Source organism: Citrus sinensis, chromosome 8 (genome assembly GCF_022201045.2).
Source record: "Citrus sinensis cultivar Valencia sweet orange chromosome 8, DVS_A1.0, whole genome shotgun sequence".
NCBI lineage: Eukaryota > Viridiplantae > Streptophyta > Magnoliopsida > Sapindales > Rutaceae > Citrus > Citrus sinensis.
The window spans coordinates 29909546-29922053 of record NC_068563.1 but is presented as its reverse complement, the minus strand read 5'-3'; the positions used below and the strand labels follow the sequence as shown (position 1 = coordinate 29922053).

Here is a 12508-nt window from a genome sequence, read left to right as displayed (position 1 = left end):
AAAAAATAAAAAAAATCAGAACATAATTTTATAAGATAATTTATTTCCTAATTTATTGAGGTTATGGTTATCTGACTTAAAAAACTTTCAATCGCTTTTATTGAGTTAACCCACGGGTTCAAGTTTCAACACTTCAAGTTCAACTTCAACGATCCACGCGTCTTCATCCAATAGCGTGCGGCTGTGCCCCCAGCACGCCACGCGTCACATAACTATTGGTACAATTATTTCAACCTGAGGGTTACCCCCCTTATTAACCGACATTTCGTCAATCATCGGTCCGCAGTCTGCACTAAGCGGAACCCCAAAGTGAGTGACTGCGAAACGAGAAACAACGAAGTGATACATGGCTTCGACAAAATTTCTTCCACTCACGATGCTATGGGCTATTGTCCTGTTGGCCACTTTCTCTTCAATTCAGGTTTTTTTTTTTTCGATTAACATTCTCTCAAACCCTCAAATCTTTTATTTTAATTTGTACTAATCTGTCTATATTTTTTCCAAGTATTGTGAAGTCTTGATCCATGATTCAGATTTAGTATTAGGGATTGCTGCATGTTATTGTGTAGATGGGAATGAGATTGATTGTTGATTACAGTTTTTCTGATCTGATCTGTGAAGTTTTTGCTTCCCAGGCGAAGAAATCGGATCAGAATTTGAAAGAAATCACAAACAAAGTTTACTTTGACGTTGAGATTGCTGGAAAACCTGCCGGTATGTTTTACTATGTCAAGTTTTGAATTTTGATCATTATATTGAAAAAGAAGAAACTTTGTATTTAATAATGCTAACTTTTTTCTTCTTCTTCTTCTTCTTCTTCTTTTAAATAAAAGATAGTATTAATATTTAGTTGTGACAAAAATGTTTGTTCTCAGGACGTATTGTAATGGGTCTCTTTGGAAAGGCAGTCCCTAAAACTGCAGGTAAAGCTGTATGGTGTTTGGTGTATGAAACGGAAAAAATTGATGATTTGTTCTTGTTGCATCTCGTTAAGTGGCTTGTGAACATTGTTAACAGTTTGGATGTTTTTCTTTGCAGAAAATTTCCGAGCTTTGTGCACAGGTAAATTTGTGCAGCGATCTTGGCTTTCTTTGTTTGAGTTGACTTGACGCCTAATACATGATTAAAGATCTTAAATTTTTTTGAGTTAAAAATCAAATTTGCTGCACCACCTCTCTCAGTTCATCAGTGATCTTACTATAGTTACAAGATACGTGAAAGACAATACATTTTCTTCAAGCAAATTAGAAATTTAAACAGCTAATATTATTCATAGGAATTCAAAAAACTGTGTAAAACTGCAAATGAAATTTTAATGGCATATCATTTTCAATGTATTTGAACCATTGGATAGTAACGGTGTACTTGGCCGTTGTTTTGGTGTATATCACTTTATCATTTCAGGGGAGAAAGGGATTGGCAAGAGCGGGAAGCCACTCCACTACAAGGGAAGTACGTTCCATAGGATTATTCCCAGCTTTATGCTTCAAGGAGGTGATTTCACTCTTGGTGATGGAAGAGGTGGAGAGTCAATTTATGGAGAGAAGTTCCCTGACGAAAATTTCAAACTGAAGCACACTGGCCCAGGTACACTTATTAGCCCATTCTTTTGATTGGTTTGTATACGGCCATGCAAGCATTATTCAATGGTTAAAAGCATTCAATGTAACGTATATTAAATTCTGTGAACAGGGCTTTTGTCAATGGCAAATGCTGGTCCAGACACCAATGGTTCACAATTCTTCATTACAACTGTGACAACTAGCTGGTAATTATATCTGCACCCACAAAGAGATAAATGGAAAGCATAATCTAAGCAAATTTTCTTACTTTGAAATTTTTTAAATCTTTACTTTATCATGTGTATGGTATCCCTCATAGGGATATTAGTTCATGTAATGCTATTTTGTACAAGTTTCTGCAAATCACGCCTTTTGGAGGCCTCCGCTTTAGCCAGATATGCTTGTCTGGACTCTTAAATATGACCCTAGTTGTGTTACATGTGCTGCAGAAGAACAATGTGGATTATAAAAGCATTCACAATTATGATCAATTTAAAACCCCAGATGTTTGATTTTTCTACCATATAAGATGTTTTATCTTTGTCAACTTATCATTGGAATGGCTTGCAGGTTGGATGGCAGGCATGTTGTATTTGGAAAGGTGCTATCGGGGATGGATGTAGTTTACAAGGTTGAAGCTGAAGGGAGGCAGAATGGCACTCCGAAGAGCAAAGTCGTCGTTGCAGACAGCGGTGAACTTCCTCTGTGATTTCCCCCATAATTATATAATTACGCTATACACCTTTTTAGTCCTCTCGTCTTTTCAACCTTCATGAAGATACTCATAATTTGCCTATTTATCATGTAATAGACATTTTAAAATGTCCTAGGTTGTTTGCCAAGCTGGTGCTTCATTTTAAGGGGATCCTTTTCTCTGATAGCTATCTCATCACATTTAGTGTTTCTTTTCTAACTTGTGTAGAAGAAGCTTATGGAAGCACCGAAATAAGTACCGAATGCTGGAATCCATATCAATACTTGTGTTTGTTGTTAACAGTCGTCAGCCACATGACAATGTGGAACTCGAACATTTTTGCGCAAGGACCGAAGTACAATTTATTTTGCCAAAAACTTTTCCTATTAAAGGAGATTCAAGAATAACTTCAGTTGCTTTGAATTAAGACATAGATGTTGACACAAAAAATGCTTGAGGAAAAAGTTCGTGAGAGATTGTGAGGTTGAATTGATTGATAGTTGGCATCTAGCCTGCACGCCTACATGCAATGCTTTCTTAGCGAACCAGTAGATTATCAGCGGGAAAGCATGGAATTGAGCCACGACACTATTCCATTAGAATCGGAAAGCTGTGAATATTATCGTAGAGCACAAGCATGACGGGTTCATAATGACATTAGTTCCATCGAATTCAATACCTAAAATATTTTAGCCGGCTGTGCCATATCCAATGACGACAATAGAATACGAGGTGAGTGGCTGATTAATGAATAATTCCAGATTAATGCTCCTTGGGTTACTTACATCTCAGAAAAAGAAAAAACGTTACTGATTGATAGAAGACAATGATTTGTCTCAAATGCATTTTTAATATTGGAAAACAGTTGAACCAATAGACTGATGCAACTGTGGTGGGGGAACAAACGACTTGATCTCATACAATGTCACAGAACATAACGGATTGATTTCATCCATCGTCAAAAAGAATCCAAAAATACCCCTAATTTATCTTCACTTACCCCTGAAAGAAAGAGAAGAACAAGAGAAAAACAAGCAGCCGTCTTTTGAGCTCGTCCCCAAGTCAAGGAGGAGGTATGAATTATGAAATCCGCCAAACAATACAAGAAATAAAATATCCAATAAAATGAATTTAGGAAGAATTATAACATCATCGTACTGTATGAAGCCCAAGCTACATCCTATATTGATGAATAAATTAAAACTGCTATTACAGACTCAGCTGTCAGAACCCAGGAACAATTCCAGAAAGCATCATTTCTGTTATACATCTTCCTAATCTTATACTATAAATAATAGCAAGAAAAACCTTGAAAATGAAATTTCATAAATAAATTTCCCAATGAGACAATCATAACAGTAATCTTTATACACCTAAAACTTGCCTAGTCCTCCAAATCTTAATGGCTCCTCCCAGACAAACACTGACATGTTTTCATCAGCTGCATCTGTAAACCAAGTTAAACCACCTCCACCAGACAACAATCAATATCCACAAAGAGCATCACCAGCCTCAAAAAATCTAGTCCCGTTGTTCGGCATGTGTCTTCAGTTTTAAGTTGCTTAAATTTACTTGAAACAAACCTCTCAGCAATACAACATCACTTACCACCATGATCAATGTTGTGCAAATTTTAATGTACTCGCAAGCGCACGAATCTATTGTAGTATAGATCAATGGTGACGAGTGTCGATCCCACGAGGAGGTGGATTTTAATTGTGTAGAATTAATTTTGTAAATGGGTGATTGGATTTATGGTGGAAATGATTTGGAATATGCTGAAACTTAAATTAAAATGACGAGAATAAATTCTAAAATTGGTATTGAAATGGCGAGAATAAATTGACGAGAATTATATTGAAATGACGTACTTGGGTATCTGGATCCGTATCAACATGCATCATGGGCTAAATAATCCGTATTAATGCCAATTAAATCATGAGGGGGGAATCCACACCTCATGAACCACGCTCTAATCAATATGGTGCTAAGGGCTTATCGTGCCAAATAATAATAACCTTGTACTAGAGGGCCGGTGAAACCAAGGCGGTACTAGACAAGAATATTATTATTTGTCGACGAGAAGTCAAAACATCCACAAAAACTAGAGGGGAAGAGAAAATAAATTTACCAAATTAAGCCCATGACACATGTTGAGACTTCACCTTCAACCCAAGCTTGAAAGAAAATTAGCCACTCATAATTGAACTAGGGGCAAAATGGAAATTTATTAAAATACGAAGAAAATACAAGATGGAGAAGGAATTACAGAAAATGGATCCCAAAAATGGATTCATAGATATCAAATTAGGGGGGAGAGGCCCCCTTTTTATAGATACATGGAGTAAATCATAGCCATCGGATTAAAAACAGTTTGGACGCTCAGGATTGCGCCACGTCATCAGTCAACAGTCCACGGTTTGACCACGCGGATGAACAGTAACACGGTTTGACCCGACTTTGAACAGTAACGCGGTTTGACCCGGATGAACAGTAACGCGGTTTGGTTGAAAATAATCCTGTGTGATGCATGCACCGTACGCGAGATTTTTCGTCCACTGATATGCTGTCACGTCACCATCAACAGTACATAAGAATTTTAGTCCAACAGGATCGTGACACCTCATCAGTCAATGCCACATCATCGATCAATGCCACGTCATCATCCGTCCATGTGAACAGTGTCGTGAACAGTAACGTATACAGTACCGTACACGTGAATAGTACCGTACAAGTGAACAGTGCCATTTTTCCTTTTATGCTCATCCTAAGGTTTTCGACCGTCCTGAGTTCAAAAGTGATGTCCGTTTTGCCATCTGATTTCTCGTTTATTGTGAAATGACTATGATGCCCCTAAAATACATAAAATACTTAATTAAAATAAAACACATGTAATTAAATCACAAGAAGGTTAAATACATAAAAGTAAGGGTTGTTAGTAAGACTTGAAATGTAAAATGATGGTTTTCTCCTTTATAAATATGCATTTTCTAACACTCAACACACCCCCCAACCAGCTTATTGCTAGTCCCTAGCAAATGAAGCGAAAATAAAATTCAAATTCAAAATGATTTTTTTTTTTTAAATTTAGAAACACTCGTGTTTATTCAATCAGATTAATGATAGCAATCAAATAAAAGTATAAGCATTATCTCCAGTCTAAAGTAACATCACAGCCACATCAACCATCCACATGAATCAGCCCAGTAGACTTTGTTATAACTACTTTCAAGAATGACATGTCAAACCCCAAAATCTCACTGGAAGTAGTGACACTCTCACAAAGAAATTAAACCCAATAAAAATAGTCACTCCAATGAATGATAATTGAGAGAAAATAATGAAGAAGTGATATCACATGCTCTCGCCAAGATGAAATAAATATGCCCTCAGCTTAAAAATAATACGATCTCAAGTCAAATAAAAACTGTTAGTCAACCCAATTTATTTATTTATTTTTTTTATATGCACCACTACATCTTTTTAGCCCATATAACTAGCTTCTACTTCAGATTATAGTTCCCTAAAATCAAGAAGGACTTTTATTAGGATGTAACGTAGGCTAGGGACATGGTTAACAAAGAAAGGAAATAGAGAAAACAAAGTGTATGTTTGAGAAAAATGCAGAGAATTTTTTTTTTTTTTTTTTTTGGAAGTTGCAAGGTGGATTTCACCTATTATTGTTATTTTTATTCTTTTGAAACAACAACTTTTGTTTTTGTTTTTGTTTTTGTTTTTTTTTTTTTTGGCATAACTTCACTGAAAAACATAATTATTTACATTTTCTCAAACATAAATAGGTGATGGAACTTATAAGACATCGGGTAATACTCCAAATCGGAGTGGATCAAGATGATAAGTTGACAAAGAAAATGTTTTTTTTTTTTTTTTTTTAAAGGCTCAAAAGGGTTAACTATGGATATTTAATAAAAGGGATGGCTAGAAAGGCTCAAACAGATCAAAGATGGCCTTTCCATCGTCTTTTAGGGCTCTAAATAACCTTCCATATCTACTAGTTAGATGGGCCTCCAAATGTAGCAACACACTTTTTTTTCTCTCTTTTTTTTTTCTTTTTATTAAGGGTTAACTCAAAAGAAATCTAGAGATCGTGTATAAAATAATAAACTGCTAAGCTGTATAAAGAGTGGGCAAAAGGGTTATTCTCCAAGAAAAATAATAGGCTCAAAAACTCACTTGGTACTTATTATGACATGTTCATTCCTTCAAGCAACTCATATTTGTCTCCGACATCAACATGTAGAGTAGCAAACATAATGTAACATCACTTAAGACCAAAGATAATACAAATACTAAAATTTGAAATTAATCATGTCATCCAATGTTAAAACAAATCACACAAAATTTTTTTTTTTTTTTTTTAAACAACATTCTACCCCCCATCCTATTCTAAACATGAAAGGAAAATATGCATGCAGAAATGTGAAAATGATGCATAAAAACTAATTAGAAAAGTTACATGTAAAATGATAGAAAACGAAAATATTTTTTTATTTTTATTTTTTAAAGAAGATGCGTTTCTAGAGGAACTACACTCCATATTCAGCCATCTTCGACTCAAAAGTTGGAAAATGTATATTGATAGAGGAGAAATTAAAAAGAAGAAAAATAAACATAAACATATAATAAAGAAAAAGAAAATGTCTGAAATTTTTTAGTTTTTTAATTTTTTTTTACGATGAAGATGCGTTTCTAGAGTCACTACACTCCATATTCAGCCATCTTCGACACAAAAAGTTAGCAACAGTTAGTTTCTACAACAAAAATTAGTAAAAACTTAACCAAAATTTCACAATTGTCGACTATTCCCTCCCCCCAACCAGAATGAAACATTGTCCTCAATGTTTGAAAGGAAAGAAGTAGAGTTTAGAAGACATCACCTGGGTGGTGCAACACAGAAAACAATATTTACAAGCGGAGAGTTAAATCTAATTTGTACTTCTTACTGCGGCTACTGTTACCATCATTATTTGGGCGCTCCAACACAAAGGTCCAGGGGTCTGGCTCCGGTTTATAAGCTTGTAACAGATCAAGTAGCTCATTAGCAGTGTGAGCACAAATAAAGAGTTTTTTCACATTAGCGGGAATGAAATAGTTTTTTATTGCATGGTTAAGAAATGCGATAAAGCCATCATAAAAGTTATTGACATTTAACAAACCGATGGGTTTCTGGTGGATGTGCAGATGGGCCCAAGATGCTAGCGTGATAAGTGCCTCTAGTGTTGCAAGATCTCCTGGAAGGAAAATAAAAGCATCAGCATGATTAAGCATTTCAGTTATTCTTTCTTGCATACCTGAGACGACTAACTCTTCTCCAGTTGATGAGTCAGACGAACTGCCCAATGGTTTTAGAACTCTTGGGATGATGCCTAACACTTGACTTCCTCTGATAAAAGCTGCTTCTGAGACCATTTTTGATAATCCTCGGTTACCTCCTCCATACACCAAGTGTAATTTTCTCTCTGCTATACGTCGACCAAGATCTATGGCTGCCTCAACGAACTCTTTATGTTTGCCATATGTAAATCCAGAAAGCACACAAATGTTCTTGAATTGTCTATTGGGAGTAGCTGACATTGTGATACTTCTCAAAAACAATTTGTGAGTGCTTGACAAAAACGAAATCACATTTAAGAGTCTTGGTGATAGTGGGTCATGGTTGTGTATGAGGTAATATGTCAGTGTCAAATAACGCGTAAAGCACGTGGCTCGCAAGTCAAAAAGAAAACAGTAAAAAGGAAAAAGCAAACAGTAATAAAATTATTAAAGACAATAATGCAAACAATAAGACAATAGTGAAATAAAATAACAGTAAAGTAAAAGGATATTTACAGGTAGTTGCGACTGTGGCTCACATCTTCCTCTGGTTTTACGTCCAGAAACGGCTTGAACGCCCTCTATGGGTCGAGGATAGGCTTCCTATCCAGTTTTCTTATAAACTGGCAAACAGGGTCGTTTATAGTCAGATTCCCGAGACTATATCGTGCATGCTCTTTCTGGAATAATGGCCATAACTGGAGAATCGCTCCTTGCACATATCCACTGGGATGCGTTTCAAGAGACAAAAGGATATCATCCAATGACTCCTTATTCAAGCCATCCCTAATGAATTGAATCTTATCTTCCCTGTTATCAGACACCATTCCTAAAGAACATGGGTTTTTATTGCAACTCATTCTGGCACACTTATGACAAGCAACAGAAATTCTTCGAGCTCGTCGTTTTCTTGCATAATTTCCTTTACCACAACCAGGCATGAATGCAATAAATTTTGGAGGTAACTCACCCGCCGATCGTACTTTAGCCTCGATTAACCAACGGATGTCAGCAGGTATGTTATTCCTCATGAGTAATCGCATGCGTTCGGACCGAGCTTTATAGATCGTAAGGAGGGCATTCTGAGGAAGTGAAGGGAATCGCTTGTGAAGCTTCGCTAGAATCTCGTTTCTGTCCATACCTTCGCCTCAGAATATCAGTTATTATGGGAAACTGAAGTAACCGACTTGATTGTCACGGAGTACCGTTATCCGCCACTTCACCGGGGTAACAAACTAAAGCACGCAAACAGAAAAACAAATTAAAACACACAAAGAAAATTAAAATCGTCCTCTTATTGAATTTACCTCAAGCTCCAATTGGATGTCGTAAACACTTCTCTCAATGTCTCTGAGTTGGCGTTCTAAACCCTCAACATAGGCTACTAACTCTGGTGGTTGTAGAGCCCAAATGCGTTGTGTTTTACAAAATTGAATCTGCCTTTTGAGATGAGTTTTGACACGTTGAAGTGGTTTAAGAATGTTCAGGAGGAACGGTCTAAGTATGAGACTCATGATTAAAAATGATAAGAGAAAACTTAATGGTAAAATAAACACACTTATGCAAAAAAAATTTCAATTAGCAAAAGAATAATAATAAAAAGAAAGAAAGAAAAATCAAATCAACGAAAAGAAGAAAAAAAAATCAATTCAATTTTGGTGGGTCACTCAAATTTATTTCGGTGTCTTCTTCATGTGGTTGGTACTCTAGATATGGCTTTAATCTTTGACCATTGACTTTAAACGTGACACCGTTCTTTGGGTCTTTAATTTCAATTGCCCCATGTGGAAAAACAGTATGAACAATAAATGGGCCAGACCAACGAGAGCGTAACTTACCTGGGAATAGGTGCAAGCGAGAATTGAATAAAAGCACTTTCTGACCTAGAGTGAACGATTTTCTCATAATTTGCTTATCATGGAAGACTTTCATTCGTTGCTTGTAAATCTTGGCATTTTCGTATGCATCATTGCGAATTTCTTCAAGTTCTGCCAGCTGTAATCTTCTTTCTGAGCTGGCTTGCTGCATGTCAAAATTGAATTTCTTGATGGCCCAATATGCACGATGCTCGAGTTCCACAGGTAGGTGGCAAGCTTTTCCATACACTAGCCTGTAGGGTGACATCCCAATCGGGGTTTTGAAAGCCGTTCTATATGCCCATAAGGCATCATCAAGTCTTAATGACCAATCTTTTCTGTCCGGCCTCACCGTTTTTTCTAATATGTGCTTTATTTCTCGATTGGAGATCTCAACTTGGCCACTGGTTTGCGGATGATACGGGGTCGCCACTTTGTGTGTGATTGAATACTTTGTCAAAAGAGCTTTGAATGCTTTGTTACAAAAGTGGGCACCACCATCACTGATTATTGCTCGAGGGAATCCAAAGCGCGAGACAATGTTGCTTTTCAAAAATCCTATCACCACCTTGTGATCATTGGTCCTACATGGAATTGCTTCTACCCATTTCGATACGTAGTCAACAGCAACCAATATGTATTGATGGCCAAAAGACGGGGGAAAGGGTCCCATGAAGTCGATACCCCATACGTCAAAAATCTCAACCACTAAAATTGGATTTAGTGGCATCATGTTTCTTCGTGTAATGCTCCCCATTCGTTGACACCTATCACATGAAGAACAGAAAGTGTAAGCATCTCGAAATATAGTTGGCCAATAGAAACCACATTGTAAAACTTTAGTCGCGGTTTTCTTAGCACTGAAATGGCCTCCACAAGCTTGTTCATGGCAGAATGAAAGGATATTCTGAATTTCACTTTCTGGGACACATCGTCTAACAATTTGGTCTGCACAATACTTGAACAAATACGGGTCATCCCAAAAGAAATTCTTTATCTCTGCAAAGAATTTAGCCTTGTCTTGCTTGGTCCAATGCTCTGGAAGTTTACCTGTAACAAGATAATTAACTATATCAGCATACCAAGGTAATACTTCCACATTCATTAATTGTTCATCTGGAAATGACTCATTCAATGGTAATGATTCTGTAATTGTGTCAAAATGGAGACGAGAGAGGTGGTCCGCCACAACATTTTCTGTCCCTTTCTTATCTTTGAATTCCAAGTCAAATTCCTGCAAAAGTAACACCCAACGAATTAGCCTACCTTTTGCATCTTTCTTTGTGAGAAGATATTTAAGAGCAGCATGATCTGTGAATATAATTATTTTACAACCAATGAGATATGATCGAAATTTTTCCAATGCAAACACTACTGCTAGCATTTCTTTTTCAGTAGTTGAATAGTTCAACTGTGCATCATTTAATGTCATACTAGCATAGTAAATAACATGCGGAATTCGATCAACTCTTTGTCCTAATACTGCTCCTACTGCATAATCAGATGCATCACACATGAGTTCAAATGGTAAGCTCCAGTTTGGGGCCTGAATGATGGGTGATGATGTCAACAACTGCTTTAATTTTTCAAACGCCATAAGACATGAATCATTAAAGATAAAATGTACATCCTTAGCAAGTAAATTGCATAAGGGTCTAGAAACTTTGCTAAAATCTTTGATGAAACGTCTATAGAAACCAGCATGCCCAAGGAAAGATCTTACTTCTCTGACTGTTTTGGGTGGAGGAAGATTAGAAATGAGATCCACCTTGGCTTTGTCAACCTCAATACCTTTGCTCGAAATGATGTGACCGAGAACAATACCTTGTTTTACCATAAAATGACATTTCTCCCAATTTAAGATCAAGTTCTTCTCGATACATCTCTGCAGAACTAGTGTTAGATGATGTAAACATTGATCAAACGAGTTGCCAAAGACAGAAAAGTCATCCATAAAGACTTCAAGGAATCGTTCAACCATATCAGAAAAAATGCTTAGCATGCATCGTTGAAATGTAGCAGGTGCATTACATAATCCAAATGGCATTCTCCTATATGCAAATGTGCCAAAAGGGCAAGTGAAAGTAGTTTTCTCTTGATCTTTTGGTGCTATAGGAATCTGATTATATCCTGAGTAGCCATCTAGAAAGCAATAAAATTCATGTCCTGCTAATCTATCAAGCATTTGATCAATAAATGGTAAAGGAAAATGGTCTTTACGTGTGACAGAATTCAACTTTCTATAATCAATGCATACACGCCATCCTGTAGTCACTCTAGTGGGTATCAATTCATTATCAGCATTGGTAACTACTGTGATTCCTGACTTTTTAGGGACGACTTGTACAGGACTGACCCATGAACTATCAGAAATTGGGTAAATGATACCTGCATCTAATAGCTTAAGGACTTCAATTCTAACAACTTCTTTCATATTAGGATTTAACCGACGTTGCATTTCCCTAGTAGTTTTAGCATTTTCATCAAGGTGAATGTAATGCATGCAGTCTACTGGGTTTATACCTTTTATGTCTGCTATGGTCCATCCTAATGCTCCTTTGTGCTCTTTTAAAACATCTAACAACTTACCTTTTTGTTCGTCATTGAGGGATGATGAGATGATTACCGGCAGAGTACTTTCTTCCCCCAAAAATGCATATTCCAAAGTGTTGGGCAATGGTTTGAGCTCGAGTTTCGGTGGTGATTCTGATGATGGAATGAGTTGCTTCTCTGATGGTGCTAGTTGTTCAACTCTTGACTTCCATTTATTAGTGTCCATGGATGGTGCTGAGTCAAGCAGGGCGTTGACCTCATCGACCGATCTGTCAATATCAAAATCCAAACCAAAGTGAGTTAAACATGTTTGTAAAGGATCATCACTAAGGTTTGAAAGAAAAGTGTTATCAACTATTGTTTCAATTAAATCCACATCAACAATTCCATCATCTGCACTGTGAGGTTGTTTGGCAATGTTGAAGATGTTCAGCTCCATAGTCATGTTGCCGAAGGACAACTGCATATTTCCAGTCCTACATTGAATGTGAGCATCCGCAGTTGCCAAG

General features: G+C 36.8%; 1 protein-coding gene across 1 annotated transcript; it reads left to right on the top strand.

The window, feature by feature from the left end:
- The first annotated feature begins 252 nt into the window (after window positions 1–252).
- On the top strand, window positions 253–2440 carry LOC102622712 (peptidyl-prolyl cis-trans isomerase CYP20-1). Its single transcript, XM_006488465.4, has 7 exons — window positions 253–421; window positions 636–714; window positions 876–923; window positions 1039–1062; window positions 1405–1587; window positions 1693–1768; window positions 2133–2440. The coding sequence occupies exons 1-7, from the start codon at window positions 347–349 to the stop codon at window positions 2269–2271; spliced, it is 624 nt and encodes a 207-aa protein (XP_006488528.2). The 5' UTR covers window positions 253–346; the 3' UTR covers window positions 2272–2440.
- The last annotated feature ends 10068 nt before the right edge of the window (window positions 2441–12508 follow it).

Bases quoted from the DNA above. Each gene is read 5' to 3' on its own strand.
- LOC102622712 (XM_006488465.4), top strand. From the start codon at position 347: ATGGCTTCGACAAAATTTCTTCCACTCACGATGCTATGGGCTATTGTC. The intron at 715-875 runs GTATGTTTTACT...GTTTGTTCTCAG, and splicing joins GATTGCTGGAAAACCTGCCG to GACGTATTGTAATGGGTCTC. The intron at 1,063-1,404 runs GTAAATTTGTGC...TTATCATTTCAG, and splicing joins TTTCCGAGCTTTGTGCACAG to GGGAGAAAGGGATTGGCAAG.